At 41.5% G+C, this 21088-nt stretch overlaps 1 protein-coding gene across 4 annotated transcripts in view; it reads right to left on the minus strand.

Moving 5' to 3' along the window:
* PDLIM2 (PDZ and LIM domain 2) overlaps positions 1-21088 on the minus strand; it is a 75991-nt gene that overhangs the window by 32339 nt on the left and 22564 nt on the right. For all 4 annotated transcript variants that reach the window (XM_087938679.1, XM_087938680.1, XM_087938681.1 and 1 more), the window contains exons 3-6: positions 20336-20487; positions 4002-4071; positions 2837-3030; positions 1325-1379 (exon numbers count right to left, since the gene is read on the minus strand). In XM_087938679.1, coding sequence (XP_087794805.1) covers positions 1325-1379; positions 2837-3030; positions 4002-4071; positions 20336-20487 — 471 coding nt within the window. The remainder of the gene's footprint in view (positions 1-1324; positions 1380-2836; positions 3031-4001; positions 4072-20335; positions 20488-21088) is intronic.

The following is a 21088-nucleotide window of genomic DNA, read 5'->3' on the forward strand; positions in this document are numbered from 1 at the left end:
TAAAAAGGGAAAGAGAATAGCAGGCCGAATCACTGTTAAGTACAAATAGTTTTTTCCCCCAACCGCTTTGATCACGTTACACAAATATTAGCTGACTATGAAAGAAGTAATGATAAAATGGGCTCAAAATTTCGATTATGAGTTAGACAATTGGCAAAAGTTATGGGAAAGAAATAGAAAATTAACACTGGCAACTTTGTATAAAGAGAACCAATATAACATGTTTTACAGATGGCATTTTCCTCCAACTAGATTGGCCAAAAATAGTAAAAGTATGTCGCCACATTGTTGGAAATGTAACATAGAGATAGGAACCTATTATCATATGTGGTGGAAATGTATAAAAGCAAAAAAAAAAAAAAAATACTGGTGAAAAATAAAGGTTTGGATAGAAGAAAGTTTTGGTTAGCCAGAAAGTAGAGTTCAGACCAGAAACATTATTACTGGGAATTATTAGTGAGAAATACAGTAAAGGAACAATATATTTAATGATACATATAATAACAGCTGTGAGATTGGTGTATGACCAAAACTGGAAGAATGAAGATACCCTTATAGAAAGTGAAATAATAAGGAAAATATTAGTCTGTGCAGAGATAGACAGACTAACTTTAGAAATCAAAGATAAGGGTGAGACGGAGTATTATGAAGTCTGGAGTAAAATGTACCAATGGCTAAAGTCAAGGAAAAAGAAATAAAGGGTTGACGCTCTAAAGGAATGAAAGTTAAAGTTTGGTAAACCAAAGAGAATGGAATATAATGGACAAATACGAGATGATACGAATGCATGAGCATAAAAGATGGTTGTAAATATGTATATAATTGTATATAAATGTAAATAGAAATAATATACAGCTAGCACTACACTAATAACATAAGGGAAAAAGGAAATTAACTGTTATGTGTATCTCTACACTATAGCTTGTATGGCCAAAATGATAGCCAAGAAAGTCGCATTGTGTTCAATTGTTTTTTAATGTTTATTCAATAAAATTTACTTAAAAAAATATTAGCTGACTATGCTTCTATGGGTATATGGCTCCAATTATAATGGCTCCTGCTGCTAAGGCTATTAAAGAAGCAGAAAATTCAGCCAAGAATGTGGGTTTAACTGCAGTTCTTGCAAACTCTCCCTCTAACCTTTTCTTTCCATGCGCCTTCTGGTTTTTTCCCCACAGTCAAACTGTTTCCTATAAATCACCTGTGTCATAAATATGCTCTTTTCCAGAACAAAGTGCTCAGAGCAGCTGTACTCATATATTGTCTCAAGATTCCAAAAAGATCCCAAAAAGAGTTTGAGCTCACACTTTTTTTTTTTTTTTACCTGTCTGTTGCTTGACTCCTGCTGACTCTGAAGAGAAGTCTCCATTGACTGGAAGCTGAAGGAAAGAGCAAAGAAACACGGAAAACAGATTTGCTTATTATGGGTAAGAAATGGGAAGAAGTATAAGCTTAGAGTAGTGTTTCTCAACTTTAGTCATTTTAAGATGTGTGGACTTCAGGTTCAGAGTTCCCCAGCCAGCTACGTTGACTCACGATGGCTTTATGACTGCACTAGCTTATGACAGAATTCCAGTCCCAATTGTAGTGTAAGTTGAGTGTAAGTATACACATTAAGTAACAAAAGAAATCTTAACACTAAATAATGAGTTCAAGACTGAAACTTGTAACTAATATGTACTTCGGTGCGAATTGTAATGGTTCTTTTTTTTCTTAATCTTATATCAACTTTGGATGAAAAGATACAAATAATTTTATGCCTGTAATTCTCAAGGGCAATTATTTTAAAAAAATAAATTCTCGTTCTTCTCAGTACTTTAAGCCAGGGATCTTCAACCTTAGCAACTTTAAGACTAGCGGACTTCAACTCCCAGAGCAAAGCTGGCTGAGGAACTCTGGGAGTTGAAGTCCGCTAGTCTTAAAGTTGCCAAGGTTGGAGACCCTTGCTTTAAGCAACACTTTAAACATAAGAGAATGTTAATAATTCTAATCATATTATGTATACTTCATTTACTATTATTTCTGGAAGCCCTCCATTAACACTGATTCCCCAATTAAACAAACATATTATTTTTAATGCATTTACATCCTGCCTTTTCTTCTGAAAATTGACAAAGACCTTTTTTTAGATGCAGGGGTGGTCATCTTTCCTTCCCCACTCAACCAATTCTGTAAAATATGTTAGATATGGAAGATATGGCTGGCCCAGTATCTCTTAGTGAGCACCACTGTCTATTTCAGAGGTCTCCAAATGAGGCAACTTTAAGATTTGTGGACTTCAACTCCCAGAATTCCTCAACCAGCTATGCTTGGTTGTTGGAAGTCCACAAGTCTTAAAGTTGCCAAGTTTGAGGACCCCTGGTCTATTTGAACACAGGTCTGCTCATTTCTAGGCCAACCTGTTCAAAACTATACTACAATTCTTCACGAATGCACCTTCAATGTAAAGAATTCATTGCAACGAAGTGTGCTGTCAGACAACATAATTGCACCCAAGTTCCTCCTGATCTAAGAAGGTGCATTTTTCACCCTACTAGCTTTGGGTGGATGATTGCCAAGGATGTTGTTCTCTACATCTTTCTTTTGACATTTGTATGAGCAGACTCAACGGACTTTTGATCCGATTCAGTCCCTTCAGGGCAGTAACTCTATTGAATTCTACTGTATAGTGCAATATGAATGCAATGTCAGAGGTTTTCAATTCAACTGTATAGAATGCGAAGGATGAGTGTTTGTGTTTATTTTCATAGTCCTAATGTACACTGAAGGTGGCATTTAATTTCGTTGTACAAGGTGCAATAACAATAAACTAAACTATATTAAAAGTGTTGTCTACCTGCGGCTGTTTATCACAGGCTCCCCTCTGATCTCGGTGGGCAGACTGGGTCTCACTGGGCTGTACGGGCTGCCAGGTCGGTACCCAGGAGATGAAGGACTGTAGGGGCTGGTGGGCCGTGGACTAACGGACGCCGGGCTTGAGTAGGAAGATCTCACTGAATTCTGACCGTTGTCTTTAGTTCTCACCACATCCTGTTGGGAAAGGCAAACGTAATTAAAAAAGAAAAACAAGTTCAGAAGAATAGGCTGCATAAAGAAAATCAAACAGACATCAACTACTGTGGCCCAAATTAACACTAGTTGTTCTTTTATAGCATCCCAAATTGGATGACTAAGATCATTCTTCTTCCCTAACAATGAAAGGAGCCCCACCTTGGCTGGCTTCTTCCCACATATTAACTTTTGAAGAAAAGTCATGGTGCCAAAAGGACCAGTGATATGATTATTAACCCAGGGCAGTATACCGGTTGTAGCTCCTCCTCCACACACAGGCAAAACAAAATTGGTGTGAGAAGCAGTGTAATTTGTGGCCCTCTTAATGAAGTTGGATTGATTCTCGTCAGCCCCATCTGCTGTGGCCTGCCAGTGGCCAGCAGAGCTGGCGGTAGACTCAGATAGCGAGGAGGTTGGGGAGGAACATGGGCCTGGGGAAGGCTCTGATGAGGGCTCTGCGTCGGAGGCAGAGATGGGGCCAGGGCCGCCCGACAGTTATCAGCTGCCTTCGGAGTCGGAGATCGGTGGGGCAGAAGAATAGCTGGAGCCTGTTCCCAGTGTGCGCATGCACAGAGCTGCCAGAAGAAGGGAACAATTAAGGAACAAGGGTCAACTCAGAAACGCATCAGTGGATGGTGAATGCCCCCTCCTATAGGGTATAAATAGGAGTGAGAGGGGAGTGGTGCTTGCAGGAGACAATTCATTAGGGTGGAGATCTGTTCCTGACTCCTTGCCAAGTATTGCCTGATACAGAGTGGCGTTTGGAAGATATCGGCCTGGCAACTCTCCCAGCCTGATAAAGGTCTGTAGTGGTGCAATCACTTGAAAGACTGTTCGCTGGGACTGTGCTGGAAAATGAATGAGAGGAATTCACTTCAACCTAAATAAAAAGAGTTTTTATCAGGATGAGGAATCAGCTTCTAGCAATCTGGAATGAAATGAGTCCTTACCTGAAATCGTATGGCCAACATCTCGGGGGAACTTTCGCCATTGGTCTGGCTGGGAGAAAACTGCTGTGACCTTTGACAAGACAAGAGGACAGAGGCAGATGGTTAAGAACAAAAGTATCTTAAGCAATCAGTTGACTGACAGGTTCACCAACCCACTTGTGAAACAAGGGGCGTCCTAAATCTCCCCCTCACAAAAAATATTGAAATTGATGAGTTTTGTCAATTTCTTCTTCTAGTTCAAGTGAGAAGAAGAAAAATAACATTGTGGTGACTATGGGTGAGAAAGTACCGGGTCCAAGGAGGACACTGTTAAGGGAAGGACTCAGACAACGGACCTCTCAATGGAAATGAGGTCTCCTCCAAGACCCTGTGCTCATGAATGAAAGTAAATATACATGTCTCAGGATAATACTGCAAGATTGAATCTAGGTTGCTGTCTGGAACCAAAATTTTAACTCTTCCAAGCTAAACATCACTACAGTCAATGAAGTGCTAATTTATTTCTACTTCACCAAGTACTTAGGAGCCGAGGGCTTTGTAGCCTAAGGAAACAAGAGCCCATGGCCAGCCACCAACATGCCAATCAAACAATAGGAACGCATCACATAAATACGACTGACAGAATAGCCCAAAGCATATATTCCGCTAGGGAGAAAATGGTCTTCGGTACAAATTCAAAAGCTCAGAAGAGAAAAATCTCTCGTATCGGTGACCAACCCAACTTGATCTCTCCGCATTTGGTTGTTTTCTTGTAGACATCTCATCACCCAACAACCACCCAACTTTCTTTACCTAGTTTGGAAATGAAGCATCTGCAAGAAAAACAAGCCAGCTCAGAGAGCCCCAAAGACCTCACAGTCCAAGCCAGAGCTACAAAAATAGTCTCTTCTATTAGGAAAGGAAAAGTAATCGGTGCTCGCTTTCTTGGCACAAATAAGAGGCAGGAGAAGGCACTTGGCCAACACCATTGCCAAAGCCGAAAATGGCCTGGAATCTCCTCTCAGCCATTTCTCAATCCAGCTTCAGTTTCCGCAAGGGAGGAAACTGCCACATGGAAGAAGACCCCCTTAGATAGTCTGTCATCTCACCCACCAACACCCCACCATAAATAAATAATCCTTTCTTAACCAAGACAGCTTGCCTCTCCCACAGGGTGTTCACTCTAAGGCCTTTAAATGAAGCACAGATGGCACAATTAAGGGCTTCCCAAATAGCTCTTCGCTCCCGCCAAGGATGCAAGAGAGACAGCTTCTTAACCGTGGATTAAAAGAGGGTTCTGTCAATCCCAATTACCTTACATCAGAAGAGATGCTGACTCCAGACCCAGAACAAGGGGAGATTTGGGGTATCTCCCCACCCCTCCAACTCCAGACACACTAAAATTGGGAGCAGGGAGCGGGTGAGGGGACAGAGTGGTTCCTTTTATAGCCTCTCAACAAGAATGCACTTTGATGTAGCTGAGAGCTGGGATTCATTAAAGAGAATTAAACTATGGAGGGGGTGAGAGAGCGAAAGAACCAAACTGCAGTGAGGAGGAGACGAGGGGAGACGGTAGAGCAAGGGGTGTCCAATATTGGCCATCTTAAGACTTGTGGGCTTCAATACTGACTCCAACTACTGAGCCGCCTCTTCTCCTAGCACAGCAGGCTGGACCGACACCTTGTAGATCGAGTTGCCACTATCTGTTTCATGCAAAGTGGGAGAAAGAAGGTAAAAATCTCACTTACAAAAGCCACGCCTTTAAGTCAAGCATCAATAGAGCCTCTACGTCACGGCTGTCAAACTCAAGGCAGATCTGGCCTGCAGGGTATTTAGATCACCCTAGAAACAGCAAAGCACCAGTCCACGGTGACTCTGCAGGCGAAAACGGAGCTCAGGAGGGCCACCTGCGATGACCCTCCTGAGCTCCTTTTTGCTGGCAGGGGGTTGCAGGAGGCCGTCACAGCCGAAAACAGAGCTTGGGAGCCTGTTTTCACTAGCAGAGTGAAAGGCGCCCTCGACCCAAGTGAAGTCGAGTTGGCCACGCCCTCCCCAGCCCCCCCCCAGTCAAACACAACCCTGATGCGGCCCTCAATGAAATTGAGTTTGACACCCCTTCTCTGTACGCCAGAGCTGTCCAACCTTGGTACCTTTAAGACTCTTGGATTTCGACGCCCAAAATTCCCCAGCCAGCCTTGCTCCATAGTCTAACACTGTTGATGGGCAACCTTAAAGGATGTAAGCCGTGGTGGTATGCTGCCGGTTTGGACCGGTTCAGACGAACTGGTAGTTTAAAAAAAACCAAACACCTACAATCCTCCAACAATCAGCTGAGAGGATGAGAAAAGCACAGGATTGGCCCTCCTATTGGTTCCTGCTGCAGGTCTCAGCTGGTGTGGGAAAAGTGGCACGCCAACGTTAGGCAAAGTACGCCCACCAAGCCACGCCCACCAAACCCGTGGTAAAACAATTTGATTCCCACCACCGGGTGTAAGCTCAGGCTTATTAATTGGAGCCTATTCTTGGAGGCAAGTAGGTTACTACAGTGACTAGGAACGGAATGGGATAGAGACCAGCAATGCAATTATAGCCTCTTCCACAATGTACTTTTATCAGTCCTGGAGAATGTTCCTTGCGGGGTGTTAGAGGATTCAGACTTTCTCCCTTTGGCATCTGGCACTGCTAGAAACGCACAAAGTCACTCGTGTAAGTGTGAAGCTCTCGCATTCCTCTTTTCTTCTGTAATTAAATTTTGGGGAGGACTCAACCTGCCCCGAGGAAGGCGTGGAGGGCAGATTTAGGCTAAATGTTGCCAGATGGAAAGTCAGACCCTTGATAGCAGCACAACCATACAAGGATGGGCTCAGCTTTATATGGGAATAACTGACGAATCAGGAATGTTATCTCAATTATTGTTAGTCTGGCAACCTGAACAAGAGGCTAGACAACCATCTAAATATGAGCCAGCTGTGTGCAGCCAATGCTATCCAAAGTTGCATTAACAGAGGAATCAAGAACAAGTGAGGTACTAATGCCACTCTATAAAGCCTTAGTAAGACCACACCTAGAGTCCTGCATCCATTTTTGGTCACCACACTATAAAAAAGATGTTGAGATTCTAGAAAGAGTGCAGAGAAGAGCAACCAGGATGATGAGGGGATTTCAGGCTAAAACATACAACAAATGGTTGCAGGAACTGGGCTTGGCTAGTCTAGTAAAGAAAAAGACCAGGGGAGACATGATAGCGGTCTTCCAATATTTGAGGGGCTGCCACACAGAGGAAGGGGTCAAGCTATTTTCTAAAGCACCTATAGGCCAGACAAGGAACAATGGATGGAAACTGAACAAGGAGAGATTCAACCTGGAAATAAGGAGACATTTTCTGACTGTGAGAACAATCAACCCATGGAATAGAAGTTGCCTTTGGAAGTAGTGGGAACGTCATCCCTGGAGACTTTCAAAAAGAGATTGGACTCCCACCTGTCAGAAATAGTGTAGGGTCTTGACTTCTGGTTTGAGCTTCTTCAGCGACAGACCAAAACCTGCGAGGCTTTGATCCGTGTTTGCCGCTGAAGCACCCCGAGCTGGCTGGTTTCGGGGCTAAGCCATCCCATAGAGGTGGTGAAGAGGGGGGAGACTGCCAGCAGGGTTGAGGAGAGCTGCATCTCTCCTCCCCAGCTGGCCATTACTCCCTTTCCCAAAGGCGGTTGCAGCGGTGGTCAGAAATGGCCACTGCAAAGAAGAACTCGACCAGAAAAGAATGTGCAGGAGGAAGATAAGAAGAGAAAGTTTTGGTTGACCGGGTCAAACAGCAAAAGCAACAAATAAGGTACCCTGGAATTGAAACTGTTAAAAAACAATAACATTGTTCTCTAAGAAGATTTTTAAGCTGCGAAGGAGAGAGAAAAGGGAAACGATTTGGTTTTCTCCTTTTCCTATACTGACAGCTAAGAAATTGGAAAAAAAATCCACTTTGACATCAATAGGCATTTAATGCTGAAAATAAAAAGTCAAAGGGATAATAAAGATTTCTGGATAATTAAAAGCTTTTGAAAACAGGAAAGGAGAGAGGAAAAATAAAAGGGCAGGATCTGGAAGGGAGGAGACTGCCTGGAATTAAAAAAGAACTTACAGCAAAATCTCAACAAGACTTCCAAAAGATACATTCTAACTGAAATATTGCAACAAAAACCCCAGGAAGAGAAAGTCGAAAAAGAAATAAGAAGATATAACTCAGGACTATCTGGATTACTTGATGATTTCTGGATTCTCGGTTATTGTTTTGAATGACTAAAATCAATCGGGTGGTTGTTTAAAACTTTTTAAAATGGCCCTACTTCTAGAAGAACTGAAAATGGAACTTAAAAAGTACAGAGAAGATGCACAAGAAGGGAGAGGTTCTTTTGGCTTCGTATTTCAGTTTTTAGAAATGGAGATTTTGAATTATGAGAAACAAGAAGAAATGCCTGCAGAACAAGAAGATTGCGACAAAGAAGAAGCCATCTTTAATGAACAAGTAATCTTAGATGGGGGGGGGAAGGAAAGGGGGGAAAGAGAATGGAAAGTTTAAGATTGGGAAAAACAAGCCCCCTCCCCAAAAAAAAACAGAGTGAAAAATAAGTATAAAATCAGAAAGCAACAGAAGAGGGAAATGCAGAAGAGAGAATTAGAACTAGAGAGACAAGGGGTAAAAAGGGGAGGGAGAAGATGAGAGGGAAGAAAGAAAGGAAAAGAAGTTATAAAGGACAGAAGCAAAATATAGAGAAACAGGGCCTATTTAGAGATAATGGGTAAAAACAATGGAAAAAGGGATTCTGCAAAGGTTCATAAGATAGTATGGTTATATTAGAATTCAGTGGAATGCTTGTCAATAAATAAATGTAACAAAAGGTATATTTAATGATTTATAAAACATATGTGAAGAGAAATAAGGGAAAAATTAATTATGGAGATTGTGTGTTTTTAAGGAAGTATGATATTTAATTGAAAAGAAGTGCTAAAGATGTTAAGATTTTAATGATTATTGATAGATCTGAACCTCGAATGGAATGAGGGTTTATAATTACATATATTTACAATCTTTCTTTTTTTAAAAAGAATATAGTGTGTATTATAAGAATGTACCAAGCAGAATTCAATTGGAAGTTATGTATTATGTATTATATTGAAGGTCATAAACTTAAGGTATATATTGAAGTTTAAATAAGAGTTGAATGGATGTAATTAAAAGATATAAAGGTGTCATACTCTAATTAGTAACTACAGGAGAAAATTTGTTTAATGAGAAAAGATAATATGAAATTGAAACAGAACAGACAAAAGTATAAATATAATGATTTGAATTGAGATGAGATAATCAAAATAAAATTGAGAAAATTAAAAGAGGGGAAAAACTATATAGAAAATGTAAAATAGTATAAGATATGGAATAGAATACAAAAAGGAGCATGAAATTGAGTTTTGTGTCTGTATAAAGAAGTTCAACCCGGGACCATGCTATTTTCAAAAAAGATGTTTTACTTGTATTTTGTGTGTGAAAACCCAAATAAAACTTTATTTAAAAAAAGAGAAGAAATAGTGTAGGGTCTCCTGCTTGGGTGGGGGGTTGGACTAGATGACCTACAAGCTTCCTTCTAACTCTGATAATCTAATCTTAATCTAATCTAAGGGAGGATTTAACTGGCTGGTTGGATTTGGAATTCCAACTTCTTTGAAACAAATAATTCCAAGATCTCCACTTTAAAAGGAGATATAATAAAGGGGGAAATGCTCAGGTTGAACAAGGAAAAGAAACGCACACAAAAGAATGTTTGTTTTTTCTAAGCTTTGCATGTTTATAAAAAGCTACAGTGAAAGATATCTCCGAAGGCATTAGACGCACGCAATCCTAGGAGAAAAATGAAGTCTCTTTTGGCATCTTCAAAACCAACATGTCAGGTGCCAGAAAGCTATTGTTTTTGCAGCGAGAGATAATATCACTACCATTTTGAAAAGTGTTGTGTCGTTTGTTGATAGAACTGACATTACATCACATTATCATAGTCTGATCAGTTCATATACACCAACACAATCAGTTCAAACATGCTTAAGCTTCTTAAAAAAGAGAGTTTGGATTAAAAGGCAGAACATAAACAATTTAAGTGGAATGCACAAAGCCAAGTGTTAACCCCCAAAAGCTTGTTTAGAAAAGCCACATCTGAACGAGTCTTCTTCAAAAGATGACAAAAGAAAGGGACCTCTGGATCTTGGGAGGAAGCACATTGGTTCCAAAGAATCAGGACAGCAAGAGTCAAGAAGTGGCGCACTCTGAAATTTCAGCCTTTCCAAATCGGAAACCCTCCAGGTGAACTACAATTACAACTCATGGAATCCCAACATTTGGCAGGGAATGATGCGAATTGCCATCAGAAGAGATGCCAGCTAATGGAAGGCTGCACTGGTCTATATAGACCCTCAAATGCTTGTCCAGATAGCTTGTAATGGTGAGAACCACGGTGGCGCAGTGGTGAGAGTACAGTACTGCAAACTACTTCTGCTGACTGCCAGCTGACTGCAATTCAGCAGTTCGATTCTCAACTGGCTCAAGGTTGATTCGGCCTTCCATCCTTCTGAGGTTGGTAAAATGAGGACCCAGATTGTTTGGGGCAAGAGACTGACTCTGTAAACCGCTTAGAGAGGGCTGGAAAGCACTGTGAATCGGTGTATAAGTAAAGCAATGTATAAATGGTACTGCTAGTTTCCTTCCTTCCTTCCTTCCTTCCTTCCTTCCTTCCTTCCTTCCTTCCATCCATCCATCCATCCATCCTTCCCTTCCTTCCTTGGCAAAGTGGTTAGAATGCAGTATTGCAGACTGACTCTGCCCACTGCCAACAGTTCGATCCTGATTGGCTCAAGGTTGACTCAGCCTTCTATCCTTGCAAAGTTGGTAAAATGAGGACCCAAATTGTTGAGGGACAATAGGCTGACTCTGCAAACCACTTAGAGAGGGCTGTAAAGGACTGTGAAGCCGTATATGAAGTCTAAATGCCATTGCTATGCTATCGGCAAGGCAAATAGTTGCATTGTCTTTGGAAGACAGGGTTTATTTTCAAGGTCTGAACACAAGTTCCTGTAAAATGGGTTTCAGTCATTGAGATGATCAAAGCAGAAGCAAATTAACAGGGAGAAAACAGCTTTAAAAAGGCTACATTAAGGCTAGGGACGTATCTGCAAACCAATAAAATAAAAACAAACATTCAATAGTTATACATGAAGAGAAATGTTTGCATGGTCAGAAAATAAATTATTTTTTAGTCTGTCTCATACTATATTGCACAAGATACTCATTTCCAGGTTACAAAACATACAGCCCTGCAAGAGGGAACTAAGTGAAACCAAAGAATTTGAAACCACCAATCCACTTCCTGCTTCCCTTTAACCATATTTCTTCCTCTGCCCGGAACAGACATGAGACATATACAGAAATGCAGCATTTTAGTCTGTGACTGGACATCACCAAAGCGAAAAATAAAATCATGCTACATCTTAGAAGCTCATTGTCTTTATTACTGTCAGCTTTAGATGGTGGGGGAAGTGTTTACACTTAAATCCTGAATTTGTCTTGTTTTCTATATTGAGTTCTCCATCTCCATGAGCACCACCCTTCCTACCAAACCAAAGTCCTCTAGACAACCTAAGAGTTTATTGCTAAGTGCAAATTTAATTTTTTTTTTTATCTTGCATTTCAGCGTGGCATTCCATAAGAAGCTAGACATAAATACCAGGAGTCAAAAGAAGAATACAGCAAAGCATGTCAAAAGCAGAACGGAAGTTATTAATGAAATACCAATGTACATTTAAAAAAAAATGTGCAGTCCATCCTGTTAGGAGAAAGGATCTAACCATAGCCAAGAATTTGATTACATAACTTCCTTTTATACCCATAATGCAGACAGGACTACTCTAAAATGGCCGTTGTTTACTTAATCTATCCCTCACCATATGACACATTATATTGTTTGCTGCTGGTTTTACAATCCTGTTATGGCCTATGGCCAAGATGGAAATCAGCGTCACCAAATCCCCATACACCCATTTTAGACCCAGCTATAACTAAGACAATATTGTTGAGTTTTAGATAAATAGATAGGTAGGTAGGTAAGATAAAATAGATAAGATAGATTAGATAGATAAGATATATAGGTATGATAAAGACCATTCCTATCTGCTCTATGTATTTACCATGTATTTTGTCTCGTATCTATCAATCTATCATCTAGCAATCTAACTATCTATTTCTCCATCATCTATTTATCATCTATCACCTATCAATTTAACTATCTATCATCTGTCTATCATCTATCATCTATCAATCTATCTCATCTATGTATCTATCATCTATCAATCTATCATCTATCAATCTCTTTTTTTTTCCTTCCTTCCTTCCTTCCTTCCTTCCTTCCTTCCTTCCTTCCTTCCTTCCTTCCTTCCTTCCTTCCTTCCTTCCTTCCTTCCTTCCTTCCTGTCTGTACTCTGGGACTGGGGAACAAGATCAAATAAAGTAGCAGAAAACACTACATGATTCTCATATTAAATATTAAGGTCTGGTGTCTATGGGGATTCTCAACCATCCAGGTTATGGATGTCCCAAAAGGCAACTGGACTACCTTGGGTTTTTTTTTTCCTTGAAAATGTTTTGCTTCTCATCCAAATAGCTTCTTCAGTTCTGAAAGTCCTCCAGCTCTAAGGGCTAGTGGTGACTTCTTAGTATAAGGCAGAACCTAGGACTGTGTTGTTTTTTTTTTTAAAAAAACAGCATCTCAGCTGAGGTCTATTATGTGAAGACTCCTAAAAACCAGTCAAGAATAAGTTTGGTCTCCTCTGGCATCTTCAAAACCAACATGTCAGGTGCCAGAAAGGTCTTGTTTTTGCAGCAAGAGATAATATCACTCCCACTTTTTGAAAAGTGATGTGTCATTTGTTGATAGAACTGGCATTACATCACATTATAATAGTCTGATTAGTTCATATACACCAACGCAATCAGTTCAAACGTGCTTAAGCTTCCTAAAAGAGAGAGACGCAGAAAGAAAAAAGTCTTCATCAAAACACGATTTGCTCTTGAACCTCCTTTCTAATTTCAGTTGTCCGTTGTGAGAATATTTGGGCACTTTGGATATGTGTGTGAAGAGTTGCCTTTTTCCACAAAAGGATGGGACGGCATCCCTAAAGCTTGACTTATTTCAATGTATGCACACTTGAAATAGTGTCCAGGGTGGGCTTTGAGTTATAAAAAGCAAGGAGCCCATTTTTCTCCCCTTCCTTAACCTCCCTCCTCCCCCTAGTTAACCAGGAATAACTCATTGTTGGCTTATGCAACTTCTTTCACTTCTCTTAAAGATGTGTGAGAACCTCTTTCACCCAGGACAGGGTGTTTTCTTCTGGGAAGCTGCTGGGCAAAGTCTTCTCCGGTTTTGGAGCCACAGGCCAAATCAACACCCAAACCTCAGCTTGCCAATGCTCTAGTTGCTGACACCAAACGTCCTTGTACAAAGTCTCAGTGGGCAGCAATTGATATTTGTTTTGGAGAAAGGACTGAAAAGAGCTACGATGTCCTCTCTTTCCAATAGGGCCTTTTTAGAAAAAGTAGGGAGGAGAACTTCTGATCAACAAAGCACAAGATGTGTTATCGGCTACGACTGCCGTTGGAGTTTTCCTGGGTCCTCTTGCATAAGCTGCAGTATATTGGTGATCCCACATGAGTCTAAACAACCATTTGTCTGAAATGGTATATAGGGCAGGGGGTGTCGAACTTGATTTCATTTTTTAAAAATTTTTAAAAGAAAACTTTATTAGAGATTAAAAAAGAAAAACACTATGTACAATACATTGAATACAATTTTACGTTGTAGACAAAATCTATATATACAAATACATAATAAATAAACATATAAAACATATGCTTGTAATCAACTAAGACGGTGTGCTTTTTTCTGGGTAATAATTTCACTACTATTCGTTCCTTATTCGGTAAACATTCTTAATTTAACTACTCCATTCATCAAAAACATACCTTTTAATATCCTGTTTTTTTTCTCTTTAATCCACTTATCCCATTTATCCCAAGCTGTAATATATCTTGAGTCTTCCTTATTCCTAAGTTTTTGTGTGAGTAGGTCCATTTCAGTGCAGTCAGGTGTTTTCTGAGTAATCAAATTATTTGTTGGCATTTGTTCGCCCGTCCAAGATTGTGCCAACGCAATTCTTGCCGCTGAGATTATATGGAGAATTAAATATTTCATTTCATTTGCATAGTCCCCTTTTAACATTCCCAACAAAAACATTTCAGGTTTGAATTCTAACTGAATACTTGTAATTTCTTTTATCCGCAGACTAAAAAAACAACAAAAAACAAACTCAATTTCATTGAGGGGTGCATCAGGGTTGTGTTTGACCTCGGGGGCGGGCGTGGTCGGGGGGGGCATAACCATCTCAATGTCACTTGTGTGGTGGCCCAAGTGCTCTGCCAGCGGAAATAGGCTCCCAAGCTCCGTTTCCGGCTGCAATGGCCTCCTGCAACTCTCTGCCAGCGAAAACAGAGCTAGCTGAGGCGCTGGTCCTTCACTGTTTCCAGGGCAACCCTGCAGGCCAGATCTAAGCATCCCACAGGCCGGATCTGGCCCGTAGGCCTTGAGTTTGACACCCCTGGTCGGACTACAAGACCTCTGAGGTCGCTCCCAATTCTATTATTTGATGTTGTATGTTCCGAATGTAATTAGAAGGCTGCCCTTTGGTGAAGTAGCGCACCGGGCACTGGATCGGAGAAAAGACTGGCACAATCATGTAAAGCAGGATTATATTGTCTTCAGTGAAAGGCAAGACCTGGGTTTTTCTGGTTTGAGCAAAAGGGACTATGCCCTTACGAGCCAGTCACAATCCAGGGTGTGGCATTTATTGGGATGATTCAGAAATTCTCTTTCCACACACCCTCCACCAGATGATGGTAGAACTTGGTCAGATGCCTCAGATGACCTAGGTAACGCCAGGGAAAGGAAGTCCTAGTGAAATCTCTAGCTCAACTTTCTCTTCTGCTGGAATTCTTAGAGCTGAGATGTCCTTGTTTTGCACCTGCCGTGGGAGCCTTGGCAAGATCTTGTTGCGCTCTTTCCTTGCGTGCTCTGGCTTGCATGTTTGGCAGGCAACGGTATCCGTATGTGCACCGGAGTGTTATGTGTATGTTTGTGTGTGGGGTGTGTGTGTGTGTGTGTGTGGAGAATCTAGGTGTGTTATGGCCATCTGTCCGTAGCTGCCTCGCCAACCAAGGTCCTGCCATTTTTGTCCGCTGCTGTGCCTTCTCTTCGTGCCATCTTCTGCGGTGTGGTAGATGCAAGGTGACCTGGGGAAGCTCTGATGGCATCTTGGCACCAGCCCCAAAACTGACAGACTGAACTTGAGCAGTTCAGCAAGCAACATTCCTCTCATTCCAGGGATTTTCAGCTCATCCTCTTCTCCCCACCTTTGAACATGCTGCGCCCAACCCACGCTTGTCCTGGGGCACCTGAAGCTTTGTGAGTTGGCTCAATGTTTTCAGCTGGTTGGCTTCTTCAGCCGTTGGTGAGGCTGATTTTTCCGGTTTAGACATCTCCATACCAGAAATCACGGTTGGAATTTATTGTGCACAATTTTAGTGCTTCATTCTAGTTAGCCAGCATACTTCCTTCCTCCTATTAATCCCTGAGGATTTTCCTACTTAATTGTTAGACAATTTTAGCAAAAAATGCCTTTGGTTCCCATCAGGATAGCCTTCCTCAACCTGAGAGATTTCAAGCAGCTCGTACATACGGAGGGTGAAAAAGCTGCATTAACACATTTCTTGTGTGTCACTCTTGAACTAGGTAGCATACGTCATGTCATATTTTTGGTATCAGATGAGAGTACCATCAGGTTCTTTTAAAAGCTATATATAAGACTCCTAAAAACCAGCCAAAGATAATAGTTAGAGATTATATATAGATATACACACACCCAAGACAAAGTTTAAGCGGGAGAACAGCAATCTTGGTCTCTAACTATTATCCTTGACTGGTTTTTAGGATGTAATAGACCTCAGCTGAGATATCGGTGTTTTTTTTTAAAAAAAGAAACAGTCCTAGGTTTATATTTTTATTCTCTTAGTAAAAATCATCCAATATGAACCACTCAGCAGAGAGCTCAGCATTATTCTGGATAAAGTCTACCTCATACTGAAAGAAACAACAGTATAATACACAATACAGAATGGCACACAACCATTTCAGTGATCAGATGTGGCTTCCTTGGGCACAACATGTGGGAACAAGTGTTTACACACAAAAGACCCTAAACAAGGAAATGAAGTTGTTTCATCAAACTTGTAAGGATCTTTTCCCATCCAAGCAACAGTTCCTGAGTCCTCAACCCTCCAACAACAACAAGAATAAACAAGAGCCACAAGCATTGGAAGCAGCTGGATGGAAAAACTGCCAAAATTGCTTCTCTTCCCAGTTAACCCACCCTGGTTCAGCTGCTTGCTGCTTTACAAACCACCAACAGGCTCTCATTGTCAAAAAAGCAGCTTGTGAACACTCTGGAAGGAAAACAACAACAACAGTCTGACGAACAACAATACAAAAAAGTTGCTAAGACCCAAGAAAGAGTGCAAAGAAGAGTAACAAAGATGATAAGGGCTCTGGAGGGTAAGATGTATGATGAATAGTTGAGGGAGCTAGGCTTGAGGTACATCTAGTTAGCCCAAGGGTCTTCAACCTTGGCAAGTTTAAGACTTATGGACTTCAACTTCCAGAGTTCCTGAGCTAACATGACTGGAGGAGGAATTCTGGGAGTTGAAGTCCACAAGTCTTAAAGCTGCCAAGTTTGAAGGCCCCTGAGCTAGCCTATTGAAGGGAAGAATTACGGGGGACATCATGGCAGTCTTCCAGTACTTGAGGGGCTATCACAGAGAAGAGGGGATCGGCCAGAAGACAGAACAAGAAGCAATGGTTGGAACCTAATCAAGGAGAGATCCAACCTAGAACTAAGAAGGAATTTCCTGAAAGTGAGAACAATCTTGAAATGTTGTCTGCTACGACGTCCTACCTGTCAACAACTACGTCAGGTTCAACTGCAGTAACACATAGGCAAACAATAAGATACAAACTCCAAAGTAAACTGCTCCAAACATGATTGCAGAAAGTACAACTTCAGCAACAGAGTGGTCAACGCCTGGAACTCACTACCTGACTCTGTTGTTACAGCCGCAAACCCCCCAGCCTTTAACCTTAAACTATCCGCTATTGACCTCAACCCATTCCTAAGAGGTCTGTAAGGGGGCGTGCATAAGCGCACCAGCGTGCCTACCGTCCCTGTCCTACTGCTCCTATTTATCCATTTATTTGTACTAATTTATTATGTATCTACTTGTACCTGTTTATACTTACATATTTATTTGTACTAATTTATTTGTACTAATTTATTATGTATCTACTTGTACCTGTTTATACTTACATATTTATAGATTATGTTCATACTTATACTTGTTTTCTCATACATGCTTGACAAACAAATCAAATACATACATACATACATACATAAATACATACATACATACATTCAGTGGAATGTATTGCTTTCAGAAGTTGCGGTTGCTCGGTTTTTAAGAAGAGTGTCAACTTAGTCTCTGACTAATGAATCCAAGCAAATGTATTATGTACTCAGTGAAGAAGACCTTTGTGAAGTATCCTAGTCTCAGAGTTCTGATTTGCTTTGGTTCATTAGTCGGAGCCTTGACAAAGAGATTGGACAGCCCTGAGACTCTGCTTGAGCTGGATTAAAAGACCTCCAAAGTTTCTTTCAATTTGTTGCTCTATGTTCTAACTTCCACCACCCCTCAGGCTCTACAAGCCCAGAGATCTTCTGTCTCTCTCCGGATCTAAATGCGCTAATTTACCACGCTATGCTGCCTATTCTCTTAGCATGGACTGAATTTGTTGTTCTAAAACTGTTGATTCTTTCCGTCCTAGCACACAGACAGCAGTCCCTAACCAGTAACCTCCGAGAGAAGGGAGGTCTTAAGTGCTCTTGGCTCATAAGCATGCAACTATCTCCTGATTAATGCCAAGTAGCAAAACAAAAGGCATTAAGTTTTAACATCAATATTAGGCGAGGATAAAAACACTTGATGCATTTTAAGATTTTAAGATGCCAAAAAAAAAAAAAAAAAAGAAAATATGCAAAAGATTACATGCTTGGCTTTCACCTTAGAGCAGGGGTCCCCGAACTTGGCAACTTTAAGACTTGTGGACTTCAGTTCCCAGAATTCTCCAGCCAGCAAAGCTTGCCAACTTGCCAAGTTTGGAGACCTCTGCCTTAGAGAATCTCGGAATGTCCTGAACCAGCAACAGGATTGCCAATGACTCTTTCTCAATTTGAAAAGAAAATTTCTAAGGCTACAGACACTTCCTGTTACGGGAACTGTGTATTCGCATACACACTGTTAAATAATCATGCATTTTGCTTCCGTTTATTGCCATCTTTCCATAAGCCTGGCCTAGTCAGTGTATGAAGACCTAAAAAGGGTTTCTCCAGCCTCTGTCCAACCCTTTGACTACCGAGAGTCCTTCCAATCATAAGGAAAAAATTGTGTTGGCTTTAGAAGGGACTTCTGCCACTTACACAACTCGACTTGAAATACAAGTGTCAACCCTGAAGCTGGCCTGGCTGCAGCCATCTTGGAGCTTCAGTACTGTCATACTAGAGCTGATGGATAGGGAAGGGATCAGAGATAGCTGGGGCTGTGGAGTCAAAACAAAGTATTTTCTCTTGGGAACCAAGGACATTCTCACACCTGGCCAGAGGAAGGAGGAATGATGTCACCAGACGCTGCCTTGATTGGGCCATGTGACTGATCGTTTGGGATTGGGAGGAAAACCTGTCACTTTTAATTAGGGGGACTCTTCAGAGTCGGTTTTCACCAGATATGTGTCAATATGATATTTCATATTGCTATTCTTTGAGGAATCTACCTGGCTCAAAGTTTTTGTTTGCAATGGATCTATTGGAAGCCTGACAACAAGAGAGTTTGCCTCAAGCATCCAAAAACTTCAGCTTTACACTCCTATATCACCCCAAACAAAGCTCTTTTCCCTTGTGTCTACCTGCATCAGAAGGACATGCAGGCCTCCTGTCATGCCCCCGTCAGAATCCAACTTGGAGGGGGAAGCCGAACAGCTGACAGGGAGTGGGAGTGTGGCTCTGTTAGCTGGGGAAGAAACTGGGGAAGGGCAAAGGCCGGCTGGGCAGAGCAGGAAAGAGGTAGAACAAGGGAGAGGGAATTTTGGAGGAAGATCCAGGCCCATCCCCTCTTCATCCTGGGGCATGCAGGGAGGAACAGAGAAGAGAGCAATGTGAGCTGCGTGACTTATGGGGGAGGAAAAGGCCCTGATTCCCTTCATTAGCTGGGAACACAGTGTTTAAAAGGGGAAGTTGCGCACAGCAAACTGTTGGGAGCAAATTATGAGTTATCTGGTATTGTCAAGGCTTATCTGGGTTCCAGGCGTCTTCCCAAGTGTGTGTGTCTTGCTGGGCTTTCAAGTCTGCAATTTCTTCTCCTGCCCTGTCAAGTTAATTACTGCAGCACGTTTTTTGTGGATTTTAAATTACAGTTTGTATGTACTTTATTTTTGGACTGAATTTCCTCCACTTAAAGACTGTTCTTGGGAGAGTTTTTTTCTCCAGCTGAGAGCAACCTGGACACTGGGGGCAAAGTTGGAGGTACTAAAGGGACTCTTCTTGCTTATGTGACTGTATGGCCTTTGTGCCACACCCCGGGTCATCACATCTCCTGACCATTGGAGAGATGACTTTCCACCATGTCCCATCTTCTAAGTAAAAATAACGGCACAGAGACACCCTTGAATTGAGTTGCTCCTGGTGACAATATGGACAAATTCATTGAGGTGTCTCAGCCAACCGTACCGAAATGATTGGGGCTGGCTTTCCTCCAGGATGTTCTCTCATCTTTAATTTCCCAATCTAGCCTCCACCTTTGAGATTCCTTGGTGTCTCTCATCCAAGAACGAATCAAGCCTGATAGCTCAGTTTCCAAGCCCAGAAAACTTCAAGAAGGTTCTGAAGCCTGCTGAGGCCTGCCTTCCATTCCCTGGATTTCAACCACAACGATGGAAAACGCCAGGGGGATTAGCGGCCCAAGTTTGTTTCCCATTGGAAATGGCTAATCCATCACACTATATTGCACAAATGATACCTTCTAAGGTTGAGTTGCTCCTAAAGTCACCTGTGGGAAACAGTACCAGAGTACCTAGCTAGGTAGGTGATTTAGTCTTCACTTCTGATAGACTCACCTGTCCACTTGCAATTGCAGCTGCCCAGGGCTTTGCTTTATCTTGTTCTGTGCCTCCACATTCAGCATCTCAGAAGTACTTTCCCCATTGATGGAAATGATGACATCTCCAGGTCGAAGGTCACCCAGGGCGGCTTTGCCATGCTCTATCACCTGTGTGGAGCAGAAAGCAAAGAAGTCTACAATTGAAATGGGTTTGTTGGAAACAACATTCCTATTTTCATAACCATGCCAAGCAGTGGTGAGATTCAAATAATTTAACAACCGGTTCTCTGCCCTAATGATTACTTCCAACAGCCAGTTCACCAAACTGCCCAGAAAGTTAACAACTGGTTCTCCCAAACTGGTGCAAACTGGCTGAATCCCACCACTGATACCAAGGCAGAATTTTAAGGACAATCATATTTTCAAATAGCCCTGTGTTGCTCAACGTTAGCAACTTTACAACATGTGGACTTCAACTCCTAGAATTCTCCAGCCAGCTTGCTTGCTGGCTGGGGAATTCTGGGAGTTGAAGTCCACCCATCTTAAAGTCATTAAAGTTGACAAACATTATTATAACCACGGGAAACAGAAAATTCACTTTTTAAAAAACTAAACATGTCCTTCTCCAGCATCCAAAACAGGGATATTCCTCCTCCAGTATCCAGACAAGGATCTGTACTAAGTATTTCTCAGGATTAATTAGTGATGTGGGCTAAATTAACTCCTTCAAGAATCTGTCAATGAGGATTCAATCATCCAAGCTCAATCA

Source organism: Pseudonaja textilis, chromosome 9 (assembly GCF_049901715.1).
Source record: "Pseudonaja textilis isolate UNSWEBS1 chromosome 9, rPseTex1.2, whole genome shotgun sequence".
Taxonomy (NCBI): domain Eukaryota; kingdom Metazoa; phylum Chordata; class Lepidosauria; order Squamata; family Elapidae; genus Pseudonaja; species Pseudonaja textilis.